At 47.5% G+C, this 22,998-nt stretch overlaps 1 protein-coding gene across 2 annotated transcripts in view; it reads right to left on the bottom strand.

The window, feature by feature from the left end:
• Window positions 1-22,998, bottom strand: part of Sirt2 (Sirtuin 2) — a 299,336-nt gene that overhangs the window by 67,876 nt on the left and 208,462 nt on the right. For both annotated transcript variants that reach the window (XM_055073194.2, XM_055073193.2), the window contains one exon: window positions 9,145-9,264. In XM_055073194.2, coding sequence (XP_054929169.1) covers window positions 9,145-9,264 — 120 coding nt within the window. The remainder of the gene's footprint in view (window positions 1-9,144; window positions 9,265-22,998) is intronic.

Here is a 22,998-nt window from a genome sequence, read left to right as displayed (position 1 = left end):
AGCTTCGTGCAGTTGCCGATTACCCCAAGCTCTGCACTCTAAAGGAGTTCTATAGCTTCATCGGCTTGCGCTCGTATTTCCGGTGTTTCATCCCCAATTTCACCTCCATTATCGCCCTCTTGATGCAGCTTCTTGCCGGCAGCACTGACCTCTCGACTTGGAATCCTGAGTGTGATGAGTCTCTCATTTGTGTGAGTGTGAGTTTCTCTCATTTACAACGCTTTGCCAACTCCTCACATCCCGTCCTATACTGCGTCACTTTGATCCACCTACTGAAATACACACAGACACTAGTCATATCGGACTTGGTGCCATACTCACCCAACGCAAGCATGGCTTTGACGAGTATGTTGAGGCAATAATAATAATATTTGGGGTTTTACGTGCCAAAACTACTTTCTGATTATGAGGCACGCCGTAGTGGAGGACTCCGGAAATTTTGACCACCTGGGGTTCTTTAACGTGCACCTAAATCTAAGCACACGGGTGTTTTCGCATTTCGCCCCCATTGAAATGTGGCCACCGTGGCCGGGATTCGATCCCGCGACCTCGTGCTCAGCAGCCCAACACCATAGCCACTGAGCAACCACGGCAGGTTATGTTGAGGCATATGACAGCCGTACACGAACAAAGGCAGAGTCAAATTACTCTGTAACGGAAAGGAATGCTTGGCCATTGTTTGGGCAATCGGTAAATTTCATACTTACCTTTACAGTCTTCAATTTGACGTCATTGACCACCATGCCCTGTGTTGGTTATCGTCGTTGAAAGATCCCACTGGACGCCTCTCGCTCGCTTGGCTTTACGCCTTTGAGAATATGACATTCGTGTCATTTATCGCTTTGGAAGAAAACACTCGGACGCTGACGCCCTTTCCCATTCGCCCCTACCTTCAGAACCTGTCTGCTCAACAACTTCCACCTGCGATTAGTCATCCCTTACCATCACCGACATGCCAGTGGAACAGCACAGAGATCCCTGGATTGCTTCGCTGCTTGATCATATATCGATCTTTGCCAGATTCACCTTCATGCACACTCCATATTTTGCCGTTCACGAAGGCTTGTTGTACCATCATAATTACTGAACCGACGGCCGCAGGTGGCTTCCACGTTTCCACGATGACCCCCAATATGGCCACGCTGGCACATTCAGGACGTACTCCCGTATTCGCCTGCGGTACTACTGTCACGGCATGTATTGCTACATTCGCCAGTCTTTTCGGTCATGCCCTATGTGCCAGCGCGGCAAGACACCTGCTCACAGCATCGTCAGTCCTCTACAGCCATTGCCTTGCCCTGCCCGACCGTTCGACCGCATTGGGGTCGATCTTTTCGGTCCCCTTCCGAACACTCCTAATGGCAACCGGTAGGCCATTCTCCCCGTTGACCACCACATACGAGATGCTAAAACATCAGCGCTGTCAACTGCCAGCATGAAAGACATTGCTTCCTTCCTTCTTTATCACGTCATTCAGCGACCTGGTCCACCACATAAACTGCTAAGCGACCGTGGCTGCATGTTTCTCTCAAAAGTCATCGAAGCCCTCCTAAAGGAATGTCCGATTGTACATCGCACCACCTCAGCCTACCATCCTCAAACTAATGGCATGACGGAACGTTTCAATTGTACCCTTGTCGACATGCCGGCGATGTACGCATGCGACGATCACACGAATTAGGACCGGGTACTTCCATTCATAACTTATGCTTATAACTCTGGTTCCTCACCTTTCTTTCTTCTCTATAGACGTGAACCATCATACCACATAGACACAATTCTGTCATACCAACCTAACGTTTCTGAAGCAAAACCTATTTCTTAAGCAGCTGCTAATGCAGAATTCTGTCAACTAGCGCGTTTGTTTACCACGCAAGACCAGTGTCATCAAACGTCTCGTCATGACACCTCTGCATCTACTGCCCACTATTCCCCCGGAACGCTGGTTTGGCTATGGGTTCCATCCACCACTCTCGGCCTTTCTACCAAACTCTTGTCCAAATACCAGAGTACTAGAGCACACGTCGCCCGTGAACTATGTCATTGAGCCGGTCGAGCCAGCTCCCGACAATCGTTTCTGAGGGCGCGAATGTCGCACGGCTTAAACAGCGCTACGACCCGCCTGTGCCGTCTTCTGCATGGGTCGCCAGGTTGGCTCCTTTCTACCCGGGGAGTGTTGTACCGGAGCACTTCAGCGCCAGTTCTGTGCCAGCACAGAGAAAGGAGTTGATGTTCGTGTGTGTCTCGCTCTGTTGGTTTTTCGGGCTGTCGCTACTTTCTGTTAGTGGCCCTTTTACAGACGGCGTGCGCATGTTGCCGAGATGAACACGCCTGTTACAATATATGATATAGTAAGATTATGATCAGATTATGAGTAAGATCATAAGCTGAGAGCAGATTTTTTATTTTCTGCCCATATTTTTTTGTTTTTCCTCAATATTTAGGTTACAAACAGTGGAACTTTGATCATCTGCAGAATAACTAGTCATAATTTGATTTGGCAATTGCTTGCAATGCATTTATTGCATATCCTATATCTACCTATCCAATAATATTATAGCTTTCTGCTAAGCAGCTTTCTTTCCCCATTGTCTCCAGAAACAATGTAGTGGTAGCTTTATATAATGAACAAATTAACCTGCAAAAAAATTGTTGCATGTTTGAAATCAGCATGAAAAACTAAAGTACGTGTCATCTTTGCCCATAAAAACAGAAAATATCTCAACGACCCATGTTCCCCTTTGTGCACTGTGGCAAAGCCTGTGCATGCGTGCCTTTTGCACTGGCATCTCAGGCAGAGCGGGAGCGCAGCGGCTTGGAGCGGTACTAATGCTTGACGAATAGTAGAAAGCACGATGCTTCACAGGGATCACTATACTGAGTACTGATCGCAGAAGGACGACAGTACGCAAGTTTGTTTACAATTGGAATGAGAGTTTGAGGAACAAGGCTGTAATATACAGAATCGATGGCCGTGCGCTACATCTTCAAGGTGATGCCCACGGATGGCACCACCTCCTGTGCTGTGCACCCACGCGCAGGGCTTTGCAGCTGATCTCCTGTGTTGTCTGCAAGTTGCCATAGACTGTATCCTCTGGAAACCTTCGGAAAATGCTCTCTGAAGGGTGCAATAAATAATAGCCGCACAAAGCAAGAAATAAATGTGAGTTTCGTTTTCGAGCTCTACTATTATGTTTCTCTGTGGACTAGCATTAGTGAAACTATGCCTGCTAGTTGTTGAAACAGCACTCATTCTCAGAATAGCGGGACTTTGCTAGAATTTCATTGCTTAGGCTTTTTAATGCCTCAAGCCAAACCCTTTTTGTCCGATTCACTCAAACCAGACACTCGGTAGCTCGGCAGGTGACACTTATCAGCACCTATAAGCTACTGGTGTTTTTGTTGAGGCACTGTCACCCTTTCAAAGATTATTCAGCATCTTACACTTGTCCCAGACACTCCATTGCGCTTACAGAAGCACCTAGCCAGCAGTGCATGAGATAGAATAAGAGTGCACCTGTAAACCAAGTGGGCCAGCACCTTCGAATGGGCGACTGCTGCTGTAGACACCACCACTGTATAATGCCACTATGTGCCTTTCCTTACAGCGAACACCCAAAGGAAGCACCGAACACAAAGCGGTGCATAACATGCAAATGGAGATCATTTTGTCAATGTCTGCTAAAGCTATGTCGCTTAAGCAGGAACAATTATGCATGAACAAATGTATGTTCCATCCTCTTAAATGTGGGATAGGCTATTCCATAAAACTGATGTTGATTTGAGATAAAATTATAGAAGCTGTAAAAAAACTACTGACATAAGAAATTCCTTGGAAAGTACTGTGCAACCCCACACAGAGAAACACAAGAAAGACAGTTCCAGTTACTCCTCCTCATATGCATAACGTTTCCCAGAATCTGAAGACAGCTGGGCGATCCAAAGCTAAAGCAGTTTTTTCAGCACTTTATAAGCTTGGTAAGCTTTGTTGTTTAAGGATTCACGACAGCACAAGAGTTAAGGCTGTGTGAATACCAGAACATTCAAATACAAATGCACTCTAACTTCATTTGAACCAAGTAATGAATTCGTTATATCAGTCACTTCATCTTATCCATTATAGCCATTTAATGCAATATATGCCCAATGGGGTGCACAATTGTACACATGCAAATAATAAGACCCCTCTGTGGTCTTATGAAATATGAATACAACAAAAAAATCTTCAGCGTGTGCAGCACGTGACAGCACCTAATGCGACAGCCTTTAGATAGCTGCATTCTGTTCCACTGTGATGGCCTTTCTCGTCCACTTTCCACTTGACTTGTCACGGTCCAGCAGCATGTGGCACATAACTCAGCCCTCCACTGTATGATCAAGGAGACAAGCCAATTTTGCCGTGCCAGCTTGGCTCGGTCAGCTCGTGACCTCTGAGACTGCACCAATGCCACTGCGATCTCGGAGGCCTGTCCCAGCTGCCAGCCCGGCAGCGCGTCATACAGAAAGAAGTAAACGCACGGCTTGGACGTGACCCTGGAGACCGCGTCGGAACAAGTGATGGCAAATCTCTCATGTACATTCCAAATTACGGATATGCTATGATATGCTTTACCGCTCTAGACAAGATGTGTATTATGCCCAATAACAATGCAAGGAGCTTGACAAGAGACTATGCCAAGATGAGATGCCTCTGTACGGTGTGTTCCAAAGATGGTGATGGTGGTGGAGAACAACTTCCGCACCATTCCATACACTAGCTTTTGTTGTGAGGCAGTTTGTTAGATTCCCGTGTGTCGTGTGGCCTCTGCGGGTAGGTACGAGTCAGTTTGGCATAAAACCATACCTTTTGTCGCCCATACCCAAACGACCTTTCTAAGCACTACTTTTTACTGCACCCAAGGGCTCAAATCACCACTCGCACATCCGAAATAGCTCAGAAGGCCTGCCAGTGCAATTATTAGGCATATTGGTGCTCGTACTGTGACAGGAAATGGCGGGTGCACGCGTGTATAATTAAGGAATAGATAAAGTGTCCAGTGACAATTGCCTCTTTCCACTCTTGGTATGCTTCACCACACTACTTTGCATATGCTTCACCGCACAACATTTCTGTACTGAGACGAAGCTGATCTTCGGGAGCCGGCATTAAGCAACGCGTCATGCTTTCTGAGCTTTGAAGCCGTTGGAGAAGATTACAAAAGTGGAGTCGGCGCCATTGCTAACAGCGGTGAATAGTTTAATCAACAACACAGCACCGAACAGCAAGAAGCTTGGTAGCGAACGTTGAAGTAGCTAGGCCTAGTGTTGCCACGGTAGTAGCTACGGCTGCCAGCGGATCTTTGTGCGAGAGCGCCTGTTCAAGGCAGCAAGATAGTCGAAATGGCAGCAGTGGTGGCTTCGATCAATGGCATTTCAGACCTGCGGTCATGGCAAAATGTCCGCAAAATCAGATGGCAAAAGGTTTTCTGCGTCCGAAATTTCAGACATTCTTATACATAAGTAGTGCGACTTATCTAGCATGTCCGAAAAATTGGGCATCCGTAAAATTTGTTGTTGGCTGTAGTTGCATAACCCTACTGAAAACTTTGCAGTGCCATGAAAATGCACAAATACTGCACTTTTGCGCAGTTGGCGCAAATTGCCCTTGAGTGCGCCCAGCCAGGCGCAGGCAAGTTGAATTGTTGCAAAATGGCGCAAATGGCGCAGTTGGACCACCACTGCGCACAGGTTTTTTCATTACATTGAAAAAATTTGTAGGAGACTTAAGCTTCGCCTTTAAAAGTGGAACACAATAGCATTCAAAGATCCCTGACTGCTTCTCACGCTTCTTGGCAACTGGGGCGTATTAACTGTAATGTCTACCGGGAAATGCTGGCCGCGATTGCTATGCACGAAGGCGGGCTTTGTGGTAGAAACACGGCCTCTTGCTTGGGCCACGATGCAGCGGTTGCGAGCACCAGCTGGAGGTAGTGCAAGGAAACGGGCGCGGCGCTCGCAAATGGCGGATGCCACGGCCAGTCTGTGAATTGTGGAAACGCTGGAAAAGGGGTTCCTTTGAGTTTTCGCGTACCAGAATTATGTTTTCTCATATATTCAAATTACAATCCGAGAGCTACCATGTCTGTAGGTTGCGTGTATATCATAGTTTACGATTTTCCCACGTATTTTAGCTTGAGAAATCCAATTAGTTCAGTCAATTCCTTGCGTCACATGGATGGCCTGGGTATGGGTGGTTCGAAAATCTTTTTGCCGAAACAACGTCCAACGCTGGACACTGGCGTGATGGTGACATGAGCTCCTTAATGCTGTCGTGTTAAAATTGTGTGGCGTATGCCAGAGTACCTCGCACCAAGCAACCCTGGGTGTCGCAACATTGTTGAAATCTCAATCGTGTGAAATTAGCCCTCTAAACAATCACACAGCGACACGTGCGATTGCACCAATCTTTACCGCTCTAGTCGTGGCATGTGAAAAAGGCTTTACTCTTAACTATGAAGAGCCCATTTTTGACATACTGGAGTGTTCCGTGCTAAAACCACGACATGATTGTGAGGACTGTGGTAGTGAGAGGCTGCTGATTAACTTTGACCTTCTGGGTTTTTTTTAACCTGCACCTAATGCATGGTTAACGGGATTTGATCCCGTGAACCTACCGTGATCCCTTAATAGTGCATCGCCAAAGTCATCCTGGCGCATATGCCAGAAGTCAAGTCCCTTGTGTGAACGAGAAGAAAAGAGGTTAACCGAGGGGCCCGATTTTTATTAGTCATATTATAAGAAGCCAATAAACACTGACACCAAGGACAACATAGGGGAAATTACTTGTGCTTATTAAATGAAATAAAGAAACAATAAATTAATGGAAATGAAAGTAGGTGAAAAAACAACTTGCCGCAGTGAGGAGCTCAAGCAAGTCAAACCCAAGGCAAATGTTTGCGAAGGATACAAGGGGCATGAATGGGTCCTTCTGTTGTATATCACGAGTGGGACTGCTCTAATGTTGCTCGGGCGCAACCGGTTCCAAGCTATGGGGATTCAAACAAATTAACCAAGTTAGTGATGCCGGCGAGTTGATTGCTTATTTTCCTGAGGTGTTTGCAGAAGGCAATGGCACATGCAAGGTATTTTCTGCAGAAATTCTTGTGCCTCCATATGCAGTGCCGAAATTCTGCAAACCATGCCCACTTCCGTTTGCACTGGTTGACCTCACAACTCGGGAGACCCTGAGGTTGCAGCATGAAAACATTCTCGTTAAAGTGAGAACAGCCAAATGGACAGTGCTAAATCTGCATGTTCAGAAGAAAAGAATATGCAGAGATTTCAAGCAAACAGTCAATGCTCTGTCATTCATGGATACCCAGTTCCGCGTGCTGAAGAGCTGTGGGCAGCTCTGTCGGGAGGACAGATGTTTACAAAACTAGACCTGTGAGACGCCTACCAGCAGATATCTCTGGACGCAGAAAGCTGTGAATATGTGACCATAAACACACACATGGGTCTCTTTCAGTACACACGCCTTTGGTGCTTCTGCTGCATATGCTATATTGCAGCGAGAGATGGAAAATCTGCTTCATGGTGTGCTGAAAACAGCTGTGCACATTGATGACATTGTTATTACGACAAAAACCGCTTGGCAAATCTGACGACTGTCTTGCGGAAACATCAGGAAGTTGGACTCAGGTTGAAGCTGGAGAAGTGCGTTTTCTTCACTCCAGAAGCGGAATACCTGGGCAACATCATATGCAAGCAAGGTCTAAAGCCCGACCCCAAGAAGCTGGAGGCCTTCATCAACATGCCGGAACCACAGAGGCGTTTGATTTCAATTTCTACAGACAGTTTTTGTGAAACATCTCAACAAGACTGCGTCCCTTGCCTCAGCTGCTTCTTGAAGGGGAAAGGTGAAGCTACGTGAAAAAGCAACAGCAAGCATTCATCACAAGTAAAAGGCTCCTGTCAAATGCACCTATTCTGGCCTACTACTGTTCTGAAATACCACTCGTTCTCAGTTGCGATGCATCCCCGTACAATGTCGGTGCAGCTTTGGCAATGACCGAAGCAGATGTAACCAAAAGATCTGTAGCAGCAGCAAGCATTCATCACAAGTAACAGGCACTTGTCAAGCGCACCTGTTCTGAGAAACCACTTGTTCTCAGTTGTGATGCATCACCAAACAGTGTCGGTGCAGTTTTGGCACAGGCCGAAGCAGATGGAACCGAAAGACCTGTAACTTTTGATTCACCTACTATGCTTGCTGCCGAGCGAAACTTTAGTCAGGCTTGCTTTCATTGTTGCTGTCAACAAATTTCATCAATACCTGCGAGGAAAGTCGTTCACTAATGTAACAGACCACCAGCCATAGCTTGGACTTTCTGGTTCAAGTCGAGGTGTGCCAAGTCGGGTATCGTCAAGTTCTTAGGTGGGCACTCACACTATCAAGCTATCACTTCAAGCTTGTCCGCAAGCCAGGCAGTATGCTAGGCCATGCTGACGGACTCAGACAGCTACCTCTTCCTGCAACTAAGGTTCATGCCTGCCAATGTATTCATGTCAGAATAAGCATACCCTGACGTCCTGTCAGCTGCAGTCATTAGACGTGCTGCAGGAAGGGATCCCACACTGTCACAAGTGGCTGAGGCCGTCCAGACTGGAAGCCCGTTTCTGGGAGGTGGAGACTGGGGCTACCGACTACTGACTACCCAGTGACTCAGGCAGGTGGGGTAATGGTAACATAAATACATATGTATGTACGCACGCACGCAGCTAGACGGACAGACAGACAGATCCTGGAAGGTGTGTGAAGTATGCTAACCATTCGACCGCAGACTACCCAGAAGCCCATATACATAGGTAAACGGCTACATACATACAAACAAATATACAGTTACACAGGTACATAGCCTCAGAAAAGTGCATTGAAGTACCCAGAAAATACTGATGCATTAAAAATTTGTGTGAATAGTTATTTAAGCTTGTCGTGCACATTCTGTCATCTATGACAGCCCTTTGTTTTTAAAGAAACTGCACTAAGACTTTTTTGTTTTGCGTGCATGGCCAAAATGTGTCCAGCAGAGAGCATGCTTGTTCCAGCTAATTAGCCCAGAGTGCTTCCCTGATGCAGATGTCCCTGCCACCATAAGGACTCACCTGAAGTTGGCCTCCGAGTCGAAGTCCAAGCCACACCCAAGCCCCAGGATTTTGCTGACCAGGTTGCTGTGGCCACATTTCTCCAAGTTGATCAGGAGCCGAGGAATGGAATTGTGAACCCTGCGCAACACCTCGGCATCAAGCTTATGTTCACACACAATGGATTCGAAACAACATATCCTTTACTGAAACAAGAAATAAAATGTAATCTGCAAGCTTCTCACCATTTTCAGATTACTAATTATGATGATGCAATAAGGTAGTCATGCATTCATGTACAATGTTTTGGGTATCATATCTTTCTATTCTTCTGCTAATGTTGTACGCAGACATATACGAATGTTTTTCTAATAAAAAAGGTTGTTGCGAGTCAGTGCACGTCCAGTGCCTTTCTTCTCTTGGTCCCAGTCTTTGTGAGCACTGCACAAACCGAAAGATGACTGTGGAGCTACATGTACAAAAATCTGTGGACGGCTAAGTTGTGTAGGTATCTCCATAAAAAAAATTTTGGCTCACACTGGAGAATCAGAAAACTTACCAGCAGATATGCACTAATGGGGTGTTACATGTAAAGTCAGAGATGCAGAAACTGTGTACTGCATAGCAGCATGGAATTTTCAAGTGATGGGTCCCAACACAGAATGACAGCATACACTGGTTTATTCTCTTAGAAAACAACAAATGTAAAATATATTGCAGCAGAGTCTTGGCACAGCAGCAGCCACAGCTACAGTCTGGCGATCTGTGAACTACACGGCAAGTCTTGCCGAGTGGTCTGTACAACAAGCAGTGGCTTTTCCTCGGCAACGCAGCCTACTTTTAACTGTTGCTGTTGTCAAAGCCGGTGATGCATGCAGGCATAGTCTGTCTGCCTCGCTGGATGAAATGATCACGCGGCAAAGGCTTCAGCAGAGCTATGCACGCAGTTGTGGTTATAATGTATCACTACCCGACTCCCCTGTGAAGTATACACTTCAAGATTGTTAAAAGCTGGTAAATTGCATCCAGAGACTAGAATGAGTAATGTATCATGAAGGCAGAGATGTCGATGGTTGATGGATTACCGGAGGCACGTTGGGTGTTAGCAGTTCATCAGAAAGAGTGCATGGCTTTAGTCTGTAGATGTAGATGCAGATCTCCTTCTCTCTGATGTGCAGGGTGAAAGTTTTCTCCTCGTAATGGATGATATGGTAGGGTCCAGTGTAAGGTGGCCAGAAAGAAGCCTGGATGGTGTCATCGTGGAGAAAGGCGTGCGTACATGTTCCCAGCTCTTTGAAAACAAAGGGTGTTGACTTGGAATAATCTGCATCTGGTGACAGACTGAGGGTGTTCATGCATCAGAGCCGGACCACAAAATAGAAGGAATCTCAGGTGGCCGGTGTCCACATCAGACGATGCCGAGAGGAATTCTCTGGGAAGGCATAGTGGTTTCCCGTAAACGAGCCCAGCAGATGTTGCTTGAATGTCGAGCTAGAAGGCGGCATGGAGACAGAGTGCAATGGCTGGGAGAGCCTAGAAACAGAAATAAAGGTCGCGAGGGTTGCAATGGGGGCTTGTTCGTAACGCATCTTGAATAGGTCTACAATAGCATGATTAAAAGACAGCACAAAAGAAGACACACAAGGACACACAGCGCTCTGTGTGTCCCTGTGTGTCTTCTTTTGCTCTGCCTTTTAATCGCGCTACCATACACTTATCTTAGAAACAGGATGAGTCACGCAAGTACATGATGGCTGTTTTCAGTTACCAGTGAAAGTGTTCGATCATCCCATTGGCGCAAAGGTGGTAACTGGTTGTTCCCAATCGCTCAAAAGCGGTGGCTTACCTGGGGATCCTGAAGAATAGAGATTCTAATTTCCGCCCTTGATTGGTTGTGGCACAATGAAGGGTGCCTAAATAATATATCCAGCCGACAAAGAAAGTCAATGAAACATCCTCTGTGGTAACCCTTTTGATGGGCCGTACTTCAGGCCATAGAGTGAAGCAATTCGTGGCAGTGAGACAGTAGCAATAAGGGAAGAGATTGTTCAAGCATCTCGCTTTCAAAACGTTCGCTTGAGCTTTCATGATTCACTGGCACTGCACTTTCATCAGCAGTCATCGGCACGAAAATATGGGAGTGCGAATGAAACACCGTCTACTAGGAGGCAAAGTGAACGTTTGGAAAGTGAGATGCTTGATCTTGCCGAAGGTCCAGCTGGTGGAAACGGCCTAATGATGTCAAGGTGGACATGTTGGAAACATTGTGAAGGTTGGGAGAATGTTCCGAGTTGTGAAATTACACAACGGGTAACTTTGGCATATTGGCACTGAACGCAGGTGCATGCCTAAGTGCGACAGTCACGCTGCATGGAAGGACAAATGTAGCAGTCAGCTACAAGGTGCATGGAGGGGCGTCGAGGCACAGTCATCAGGATGGCTGAGGTGCAACTGGTTAGAGAGGCCACAGCAATATGATGAGACTACATAAGGTCTGGGTCGTCTGGTGGCTATGTTTCAGTAGGCAGTGGTTTCTGACCCGGGACAGGAAGTTCCTGTAGCTAGAGTGAAGAGCCACCCTTGAGGAGTTGCCGCAGATTGGCACAAGATGTCTGAGCCTCTACGAGGAAATCATTAGTCATAGGTGAAAATTTGATGGCGGAAATATGGGAGAGTGTGTCAGCAATGAAATCGCCCTTCCCACTGACATGCTGGATGTTGGTAGTAATCTTACCGAGAAACGACAGTTGGGTTTGCTGGACCGGGGGAAGTATATTGTGATGTTGCAAGAAGGCATGTGTGATAGGTTTGTAGTCAGTAGACACGGTGCAGTGCCGCAGTTCGAGGATGTGGCAAAATGCTGAACTTCGTATGTGGTGAGCAGCTCCCAGTAGTAAGCAGGCTAGTTGGTTTGTGCTGGAGTCATAGTTGTGTTGGTGGAACTGGCGATGGGAGGGGTTGTCTCCTGAGTAGTGAGTTTCTTGGAGAGTGCCTAGGGGCTGTGGTATTGTCTACACATTGCATAAGGGCTGCTCCAATGACAATGCTAGAGGCATCCATGAAGAGCCTCAAGGGAGCATCTAGTACTGGATGGGACACCACTGTAACATTGCAGAAAGCAGCTTTACAGTCCTTGAAGGCTTGCATCAAAACTGGCGTCCAGGTGAGGGCTCATTTACCTTGTAGACCGACCAAAGCATCATGGAGGGAAGCCTGATAGGTAACTGTTTTAGGCAAGAAACATCTGTAGAAGTATGCCAAGGAAACGACATAGATCCTTGGCAGTGTTTGGCTCAGGGTAACCTTGTAGTGCCAAGATGCCTTCAGGCAAAGGTCGAGTACCTTCTTCCGAGACTTGCAGCCAGATAAGGTGGTGACGTCAAGCAAGGTATTCTGTATATTGATGAGTAAGCAAAGCACTTGAAAAGTAGGTGAAAATGCTGGTGGTGGTCTTCAGCATTGTGAGAAAAGACCGGGATGTTGTCGAGACAGACAAATCAGAATTAGAGGAAGCTGGAGACTTCATTGATGAAGCATTGGAAGGTTTGTATTGCGTTTCTATAGCCGAAGCTCATGAAGGAAAGCTAACGAAAGGAAGCTCATCAAAAAAAGGAGAACAAACCGAAGGGCATGATGATAGCAGTCTTCAGGAGACCGTTTGTTTGACAGGAATTAGCGTATAGCCCTTGACCAGATCAAACGCGGAGAAAACATGGCAGCTGTGTATGCGGTGGGTGAAGTGCTACATGCAATGGTTGGGGTACCTTCTCAGGAATGGTGCAGGCATTGAGGGCACGATAATCTCCACAGGGTCGCCAGATGGCCAACTAGTTCGGTAGGTGAAGTAGTGACGTCTGCAGTCACGCTCTCGGCAACCTGGTGAGACTTTTGTCAGCTATATCGAAGCTGTCATTGACCTATGTAAACGAGTCGATGCTTCAATGACCGAGGGCAATAAAATAGAGCATATATCGAAAGGTATCAATGAAGACGTGTTTTCAGATGCTGATTTCAAAGAGCCCCTCTACGGTTGCACAAGTTATTGAGCTGTGCCAAAGCTATGATGAGCTCCGCCGACAACGCCTCATCCCCTGCCACCATTTCCCATCAGCAATCGTTGTCTGTCTTAACCCCATCTTTCCAAGCTCCCACCTTCTCTCGCAGATCAAGGCTTTCGTGCGGAAGCTCTCCCACATCTCCAACCCGCCGGTGCGAAGTTCGTCCATTAGTCTGACCCTACAACACTTAGAAGGGTTTGGGCAAGTTGGTTCTCTATTTTCTTCGGTCCATTACTCCATAAGGCTACAGCACAACACATCCAGCCGGTGGCTGCGTGTATCACCAGACTTGAAACTCAAGGAGTGCTCTACATAGTCGAGTTCGTCATTCTTCCTCACTGTTCCTATGATATTATTTTACATTGGGAGTTTCTCTCCCATGACCATGTTGTCATTTATTGCTTCCGTGCAGTCACCTTCTCTTCGCTTGGCAATGCCATATTTGACGAAATTTAGCTTTCCTCCACCAAGCTGTCCCTCGCTGACGACATCCAGATACCTGCGCATACATCCATTCTAGCACCTGTGTCCTATTCCATTGCCTCCGACTCTACCGTGCTTTTCACACCTTACACTACTTTAGTTCATCGCCACCTCTCACCACTTTCAACTGCGCTGCTTGGCCTTCAAGCTGGTGCGGTTTCCATTCCCGATTATGTTGATTCACGGTGAATCTCTCGGCACTGTGGAGCCTTACGACACACTGAACACTTTGGAACTATCTGTTGGATCACCACAGGTCAACACCCTCTACTGTAGTCCCAGAACTGCCACATCGCCTGAAGCCAACAAAGACACTAAGGAAAACATAGGGAAAATTACTCATACTTACTAAAGGAATTAAAGAAATGATAAATTAATGACAATGAAAGTGGATGAAAGAACAACTTGCTGCAGGTAGGGAAAGATCCCACATCTTCGCATTATGCGTGCGATGCTCTTTGCATAATGCGAAGACATGGGATCATTGCCTACCTGCGGCAAGTTGTTTTTTCATCCACTTTCATTGTCATTAATTTATCATTTCTTTAATTAAATTAGTAAGTGCGAGTAATTTTCCCTGTGTTTTCCTTGGTGCCTTTGTTTGTTGGCTTCTCATGATATGATTAATAAAAATCGGGCCCCTTGGTTAACCCCCTTTCACATAACCTGAAGACGTTTCCAGCTACGTCATCGACAACGCCTTAAACCCCAAGCCATGCCAAGACCTTCTCCATCTCCTCGACAAATTTTGCCCTGCTTTTGACAGCAATAGTGCTTCTATGGGCCGAACGACAACTGTATGTCACCAGAGTGGCACTGGTGCTCACTCACCGCTACAGCAGCGACCATACCATGTATCGTCAACAGTATGTTGCGTCATTGATCAACAAGTAGGTGAAATGCTGAAGCATTGAGTCACTGAATCGTCCGACAGTCCATGGGCATCGTCAGTTGTTTTAGTTAAAAAGAAGAATGGCTCGATCTGCTTTTACGTAGATTACCATTGCCTAAACAAAGTAACCCGAAAGGATCTTTATCCACTGTGACGGATCGACGATGCCCTAGACTGCTTACAACGTGCAGAGTTCTTTTCCTCCCTCGATCTATGCTCTGGTTATTGGCAAGTGCCTATCGCTGCAGACAATAAGCAAAAAACTGCTTTCACCGCACAAGATGGCTTATACGAATTTCCTGTGATGCCATACGTCCATTGCAACGCGCCCTCAACATTTGAGGGCATAATGGATACCATTCATCGAGGCCTCAAATGGAACATGTGCTTGTTTTATTTGGATGATGTAGTAGTGTTTACACCAGATTGTCCTATTCACCTTCATCGCTCAAAGCAGATTTTACACTGTCTCAGTGACGCTGGCCTCCAACTAAGCTTGAAAAAATTTCGCTTTCGGGCATGCCAGCTGACCATTCTCAGACATGCCATGTAAAAGGATGGCGTTCTCCTTGATGCCGCTAAGCTATGTGCTGTTAAAGAATTCCCGAGGCCCACGTCTCTAAAAGACTTGCGCAGGTTCATTGGCCTCTGCTCGTACTTCCGCCGCTTCATTCGAAATTTCCCTTCGATTATGGCATCGCTGTCAAAGCTTCTTTGGGGGGGACCCCAATCTTTCCATGTGGTCCCTGGCTTGCGATGATGCCTTTGTGACGCTACGTCACCTGCTCACAACACCACCAATACTGCGCCATTTCGATCTAACTGCTCCCACGGAAATCCATACGGATGCTAGTGTTGTTGATCATGGCACTGTGCTCACCCAGCGAAAACCAGGCTACCAAGAATATGTTGTCGCTTACGCGAGCCGCACTGTCATGAAATCTGAAGTGAATTATTCAGTCACAGGAAAAGAAGGTCTAGCGATAATCGGGGCCATAACAAAATTTCGTCCATACCTATATGGCCGGTCCTCCGATGTCTTTGCCGATCTTCACACACTTTGCTGGTTGTCGTCAGTCAAAGATCCCCGTGGCCGCCTAGCCAGCCCGGTGGGCACTGACTTTCCAAAAGTACGACATCCGGGTTGTCTACCACTCAGGCATGAAGCGTGCCGATGCCGATGCTCTTTCACGCTCGCCTATCCGCGCCGACATTGTCAATGTATCCGTCCTAGACGACCCACTTCCTCCTTAGATTCTGTCGACATGGCTTTGGAGCAGCGCAAGGACTCCTGGATTTCATCTTTGATAGATAACCTCTCTGATAGGCCTGCACACACCATCCCAAGCGCTATGCTGAAAAGATTCGCATTTCACCATTCGTGATGGAATTCACCTATCGCCGTAACTACCGTTCCGACAGCCGCTAATGGCTGCTAGTAATACCCCTGCATCTCTGCACTGATGTATGCGCCACTTTCCACACCGATCCTCAGTGCGCACAAGTTGGTATCTTAAAGACCTGCACTAGACCACGTCATAGGTTTTATTGGTATGGTACGTACAGCTTTGTACGAAAGTACATTCACTCTTGCACAGAATATCAATGCTGCAAGCCTGAACTTTGCAGCTCTTCTGGACCAATGCAACTTTTGCCGTGCCTTTCGTGACCCTTTGACCTGGTTGGAATAGAACTATATGGGCCACTCCAATACCCAGCTGCTGGCAATCGCTGGGTTATTATGGGTCTGGACAACCTCACGAGGTATGCAGAAACGGCCGTTCTACCAGCCGTGATAGCTTGTGACGCTGCCTCCTTCCTGCTTCAACACTTTGTTCTACATCGTGATGCATGCCTGCACACTCCTGAGCAACCGAGGCCGCGTCTTTCTCGCCGATGTCATTCAAGAACTTCTCACTGAATGACGCATCATTCATTGCTGTAGCACCGCATATCACCCGCAAACAAATGGCTTGACAGAGCGCTTTAACCAAACTATTGGCGACATGCTTTCAATGTGTGTCGCCTCCAACCATACCAACTGGGACCACGTCCTTCCCTATGTCATGTACGCCCACAATACAGCACCCCAGGCAAAGACAGGCTTTTCTCCCTTCTTTCTACTATATGGCCAAGAACAGTCATCTCCCATTGACACTATTCTTCCTGTCAAAAGGTTTCTATTCCACACCGGTTTCCAAAGCTGCCCGGTACGCACAAAGATGTCGACAACTAGCATGCTGACTTACAAAGCAAGAACAAGCATTACAGAAATTTTGTCATGACGACGGGGGCCCCCACCGCCAGTTTTCGCCTGACGCTCTGGTTTGGTTGCGGGTACTCGCACTGGCATGCTAGCGAAGGTTACGCATGGAATGACTGTTTCCCAAGTCTAGCGTACCGACATTCATCTGTGGGTGGTAGGCCGTGGTCCTGCAATAGCCTGTCTGGCTATATTGCAGGACGGCTTGAGTAAGCTCAACTATAAACGCTGTCCTTTGGCCTGTGATGACGCTTTCTGGGGCACCATGTCGTACCAGCATAATCTTGACGAAGAACTTCACCACTTCAGCCGCATTATTTTTAGGCAGGGATTTCGTTTCGATGTAGCGGATAAAGTAGTTCGTAGCTATGAAGATCCACGTGTTTCAAGATATTGAGGTCGGGAAGGACCCCAATAACCATCCTGATCTGTGAGAATAGTCACTGAGGAGGTTCAACAGGCTCCAGGACTCCTGCTGGCCTTGTCAGTAGTGTCTTGCGCTGCCCAAAGTCCCAGTAGTTCTTGACGTAGTGGGTGAAGGGGCATTCTTTGCTGTGGTCGAACTACCCTGAGCACGCCACCAAGGGGGACTGTCCCATATTGTTCCTGTGACTCGAAAAGACTTTCTTTTCACTGTGCAATACCGTATTTACACAGTTGTAAGTCGACCTCTTTTTTTAAAATTTGAATATATGAAGTGGGGGGGGGGGGGGGGTCAACCTACAATCGAAACCAAAACCTGGCAGTGCAAAAAAAAGTGAGACCAACGAGATATCAGGGGAGCTACAACGTAGTTCCGATTTTATGTTTGCTCTACGGCCCCACCCGTAGCTTTCCGCGATCCCGCGCGTTTGTTCGCTTTTTGAAAGGGTTTTTCAACATTCTTTAGAGATTTACAGTGCACACAGCACTCATGTGGGGGTGTCGATAGTTCATGAAAGTGCTGCTGTTCCATTTGCGGTGGCACCGCCAGAACGACGGCGCTTGCGGGGACTATTGACAGCTCATGGAAGAGCAGACACCACTCGCAGCTCACGTGTTTCTCTTTCCCTATAGCTCTTTAGTTTCATGCGTTCGATTTGACTGCCAGCCACGCACTACTTCTGTGCTTCCTCAGTTGTCATGAGTGCTCCAAGTCCACTAAACATTCGGTGCTCATTCACTGCCACATTGAAGAGGGCTGCCATCCTTTACGCTGAAGAGACAAATAACTGCGCAGCGGGCCGCGTTTGATGTTTCTCAATGGGTGGTGCGAGAGTGGTGACGGCAGCGAAGCAAAGTTTTCACCTGTGATGGCAAGCGAAGAGGTTTCCGTGGGCCGAAGTCGGGACGCTTTCCGGAGCTGAAGGCCAAGCTTGCGGCGTACGTCACCAAAATGCGTGATCGGTCCTTGCCAGTGATGAGCGACATGGTCATGAGACAAGCCTGGATCTTCGCCTTTTAAGGACCTGCTCCACCGTGACTACGAGTGGCTGGCGGCAGAAGACCGCAAACTTACGCCAACCGGACATGTCAAAAGAGCCTCCCTGTGTGATTGGGTGCTTTCAGCGTGAACTTCTGTATGAATGCAAATGCGGAATTTCGCTGGACGGCGATGTGCTTGGGGACAGTAGCAGCAATGACGATGGTAGCACTAGTGAGTAGTAGTAGTCCAGTGATCATGCCAGCTACTAAAAAATTTTTGTTATGGAATGTGCCCACGGGGATGCTCTTCTTTTTTTTCCCTGTCACATGCAATATGGGGGGGTCGACTTACAATCGTGTAAATACAGTACAGTCGAACCCGGCTATATCGAACTCGCCAAAATACGCCTATCAATTCGATATAGAGCATAATTCGATATAAGCCTGCTAAATAATTGGATGTCATAAAAGCACATACCATTTATAAAATCACTTTTATTGATGAAACTAGCTTAGTTTCGCACGAAATAGTCCTGCATTTTCTTCTGCTTGGGCAATTTCGCTGCGTGCGAGGCACGCACTTTTCCACTTCGTTTAAGGAGTCGGAGCAGCTGAGGCCGCAACATTCCGCATTCGCGCAGAAGCACCGGACTAGTGCGAGCGCACCAATCACTTCGGAGGATGTGGACCAAAGACGGTCGTTGCTTTCGTCGTTGTGCCCATTTTCACTTGTGCTCGGCACGATGTCGGCAATGTAGTCTTCGTTCGAGGGCTTTCTCGTGGCCGCGACACCATCATTTGCGCTCACAAACTCGTCCACCGTTGATTCGTCAACAGCTTCCGGAAATTCTGACAGCTCACTCCAAACTTCGGCAACAACGGCAACGGCTTCGTCGCAATAATCAGAATTTACAGTCATCACCGAGCACGCGGAAGTCGGTACGGCTGAAGCTATTTTGGATGAACCGCTCGTACACGGCCGTGCGTACGCGTCGGGCGCCACGGGCACTACGGGCACCGGGTCGCGTGTTAGGCCGCTTTAGCCCTAATTTCCCCCTTCAAAATCGTGCCGAGAGTGCACCTCGGAATCTTGTACGTTGCGGGGACATCCGACTTGTCACCGCGTTCGACCCGATTTATGATTTCGAGCTTCACGGCGAAAGGCGAATTCTGCCGCTTCATCACGGCAACACTGCGGGAGAAGGGGCACACAATGAATCAGATAAGCAGCGAGACAACTCGCACTTTCGCCATCTTGCACGACGAGAGCACAAGAGCCTCTGATTGGCTGTCTGAGCAAGCGCTGCGGGCGGGCGGGCCAGGATCATTTTTTGTAGGGGGGTGTCGGCGGCTTCGAGGTAGCGCGGTCACGTAGGGAGAGCGGTTGGATGGAGCCGCGCCGCCGGGTTTTCCCGACACCACGAGGGAAAGCCAACTTCCGGGGGCACTTTCCGCCGCTTGACGTTCGATATATCGGGAGTCGCTACTAGTTTTGTTCGATGTAAGCGTAATTTTTGCTATATATACTCATTGTAACTATACCGTGACCAGAAATTGTTCGATATATAGAATAATTCGATGTAAACGGGTTCGATATAGTCGGGTTCGACTGTACTCGCATAATGGTCACACTTTGACACAAAAAATGACGCAAATTCAGGCATGCAATCATTACGCAGGTTAAATTTCCCACAAAAAGAAACATTTTCTTCTTTCATCCTGCATTTGCTGCGGGATGACAAGCAGGCGGCTGCCGCTGTCAGTGCGGGAAACCAAAATAAAAATGGCGGCCGGTGGAGCAAGCCGACCGCACTGAACACGATTATTTTTCTTCTCGCGAGTATAATACGCGCATTGAAACAGTTTCTTCCATATCAGTAATGAATAATACGTATTGGTAATATTGGCAAGTTTGCGGCAATAACATAGTCATGTCTACTTTGAGGGGACAGAAACAGAGATGGGCACGCTTAGCTGCCAGTGGCATAGAAACACATGGCAGGCATGCTACGAAAACAGTGGCATTTGTCTTCACTGCTATCCTAATACGACCTGTTTTCACTAAGGATGGGCGAATAGCTTAGCTGCATTACAAGCGTCAGCATATGAATAGGGTACACTTCTAACATATCAGTGTAAATGTGGCTGCTATTGTTGCCGCTCGCAATTTGTTGCGTGCCCATGAGTGCAGACGAGAAGAATCGAAAAGCGCCTTTTTTGTTGTTGTTATTGTTGACCACCACCATTATAAAGCCTACACATAATAAAGGCAAGTTTGGTTGTAGCTTTCTTTTTTCATGGAAGAGCAGAAAGTGATGAAAGGAATGAAATGGGGCATCTGCTTAAGAATGTTGGGTGCGTGCAGTTCGCTTGGTATGTGTTCGAGAGTCACTCGCGTAGAATTCGACAGATGGTAAGCACGAACCTCATTATCCTCACGAACCTCATGAACCTCGCAGCAATATGTCGTGTGCCAAGTCTAGCTAGATTTGGCACACGACATATCGCTGCGAGAAGTTCAGGGTGCGGTCATTACATAGGGAAAAAATAGAATTTTGGCAACAAAATTCAGGGGTGCAATCAATATGCGAGTGCGATCATTATGCCAGTAAGTACGGTATATATATTTGGAGGGCCCCACAGTGATTTGAGGCATGTCTTTTGCGCCCTGTACATTCCCCCTTTTCAGTACCACGAGTTTGGAGCAATGCAAACCTATCATACTGGTTTGCATAACAAAACAAACTAAACAAGCACACTGACAGCCTGGCAATAGAAAGAAAACAGAAACCGTACACATGAAACATATCACAAGTACAGTCTGCGGGGTTTGAACTAACTATCCTAAATGGGTGTACCATCCTTGCGGAGAAACTGAAAGTAGTGGTTGAGCTGGTGCGCCATCATTGTCATCGCAGTCATGTGACGACTGTATGAATGCAACAGATGTCCAGGTGACATCTGTTGGCTGGTGCATGAAATGAGGCGCCGGCAATTTCTCACCAGGACTCCGATAGGTGTCTGCATGACATAAAAATGTAGCCTGAAACTTCAGAGTTGTTTTGGTCTGCCAGCAAAGCCACAAATGGGTCTTCGGCTTTCCGGAGCAAGTCCTTGATTGTGCGGACCATTCGCTCTGCTTCACTACTGCACTGGGGAAAGCGACCACTGCTCATAGCAAGCATAAACCCGTAGCTCTTGGAAAAGCTCTGAAAGGCTTTGCAGGCAAACTGAGGCCCGTTGTCACTATGCACAGTTCAGGAATGCCATGTCTGGCAAAGGTGCTCTTCAGCGCCACGATTATGGCTTCAGCAGACGTAGACCAGAGGGTGATGACTTCTGGGTAACGAGAATGGTAGTCCACCACTAGCACAAGCTCCTGGCCATCCAAACGAAACACGTCTGTGGCCACTTGCTCCCAGAGCACTACAGGAGTTTGTCAGAATAATCAATTCGGCAAATTGGATTCTTGTAGTAGCACACACACCAGTTTGCCACTGCAGTTTTCACTTGGCTGCTGAGACCTGGCCACCACACAGACACTCTAGCTCTAGTGGCAAACACCAATTAACACCTCAATGACTGTCGTGGAGCAGGTTCACAATGTCTCCGCGCAGTAAACCTGGCAAAAGGCGTTCTCCCATGGGTAAGAGACTATCACAGATGGAGAAGTTGCCTTGATGTTGCTAATAGCAACTTATGTTTAATGGCAACCGGTCACGTGGAAGCTAACCTTTGGTGCAATAGTTCTTTATCGCTCCAGCATTCCCCACCCGATTCCTGATGAGCTCTGAAGTCTTCGAGGCGCACTGACAAAGTTGAAGGAAGAGCCTTTACAACTTACGACACAAATAGCTTGATGCTATCCACAAAGGCGGGTGAGGTGAAGCGCTCAGGATCTCTCGAGTGCTAGCCGTGGATAGGAGTTTGGCTGGGAAATACTTGACCATGAACTTAAGTGCAAGAGCCTGACGCGAAATTGCACTTGAGGTGAAACAGAGGTTCAGGTCAGCTGATCCTAGCAACTTCATGAATGGGTGGTGGTCAGTTTCAACCACAAAGCTGAGGCCCCAAAAGAACTCAACGAACCTCTGGCCGGTGCCTCCTTTTCGGTTTTGCTGTGCCGGTGTTCAGTAGAAGTCAAGGCTCGCGATGTAAAGGCTACCGCTTGTTTTTCCCCAGTTGGTTGATCCTGAAGAAGGACTGAGCCTAGTCCACAGGAGCTGGCATCAGCAGACACATGTTGAACATTCTGGGTTGTACGGAACCATGCATGAACTCGAGGCAAACATTTTCTTCGGGAAGTCGAAGGCCATTGCTTGAGCAGTATCCCATGTTAAGACGGTGTCCTTGTTCAGTAGCAGTCTGAGAGGTGCCGTGGCAGCGGACAAATTTGGCAAAAAGTGTCCAACATGGTTGAACATTCCCAAGACGCACCTTACACCTGCCAAGTCAGTTGGAGGCTGCGTGCTTGTGATAGCAGTGAACATGCTTGCGTCAGGCGCGATACCACTGGAGCTGGCAATGACACCAAGGAACTTGACTGATGACGGACGGACGGAAAAAAGCTTTAATGAGAAAAGCATCTGCGAGGTTGCCAGCTCAGGTGGCAACCTCGCAGTAAGCCGACGTAACACTTCGAGGTGTTCAAGGTAACTCCAGCCTCCAGCAGTCTGCAGTGAATTTGCAGTCAATGTATGCAGTGAGACACGGCCAGTAATACACTACTGTATCCTCGATAGCGTGCTGGAGAACCCATGGTACCGAATGGTCGT

Source organism: Dermacentor andersoni, chromosome 7, assembly GCF_023375885.2.
Source record: "Dermacentor andersoni chromosome 7, qqDerAnde1_hic_scaffold, whole genome shotgun sequence".
NCBI classification, from domain to species: Eukaryota; Metazoa; Arthropoda; class Arachnida; order Ixodida; family Ixodidae; genus Dermacentor; species Dermacentor andersoni.
This window is presented reverse-complemented; position numbering and strand designations above follow the sequence as displayed.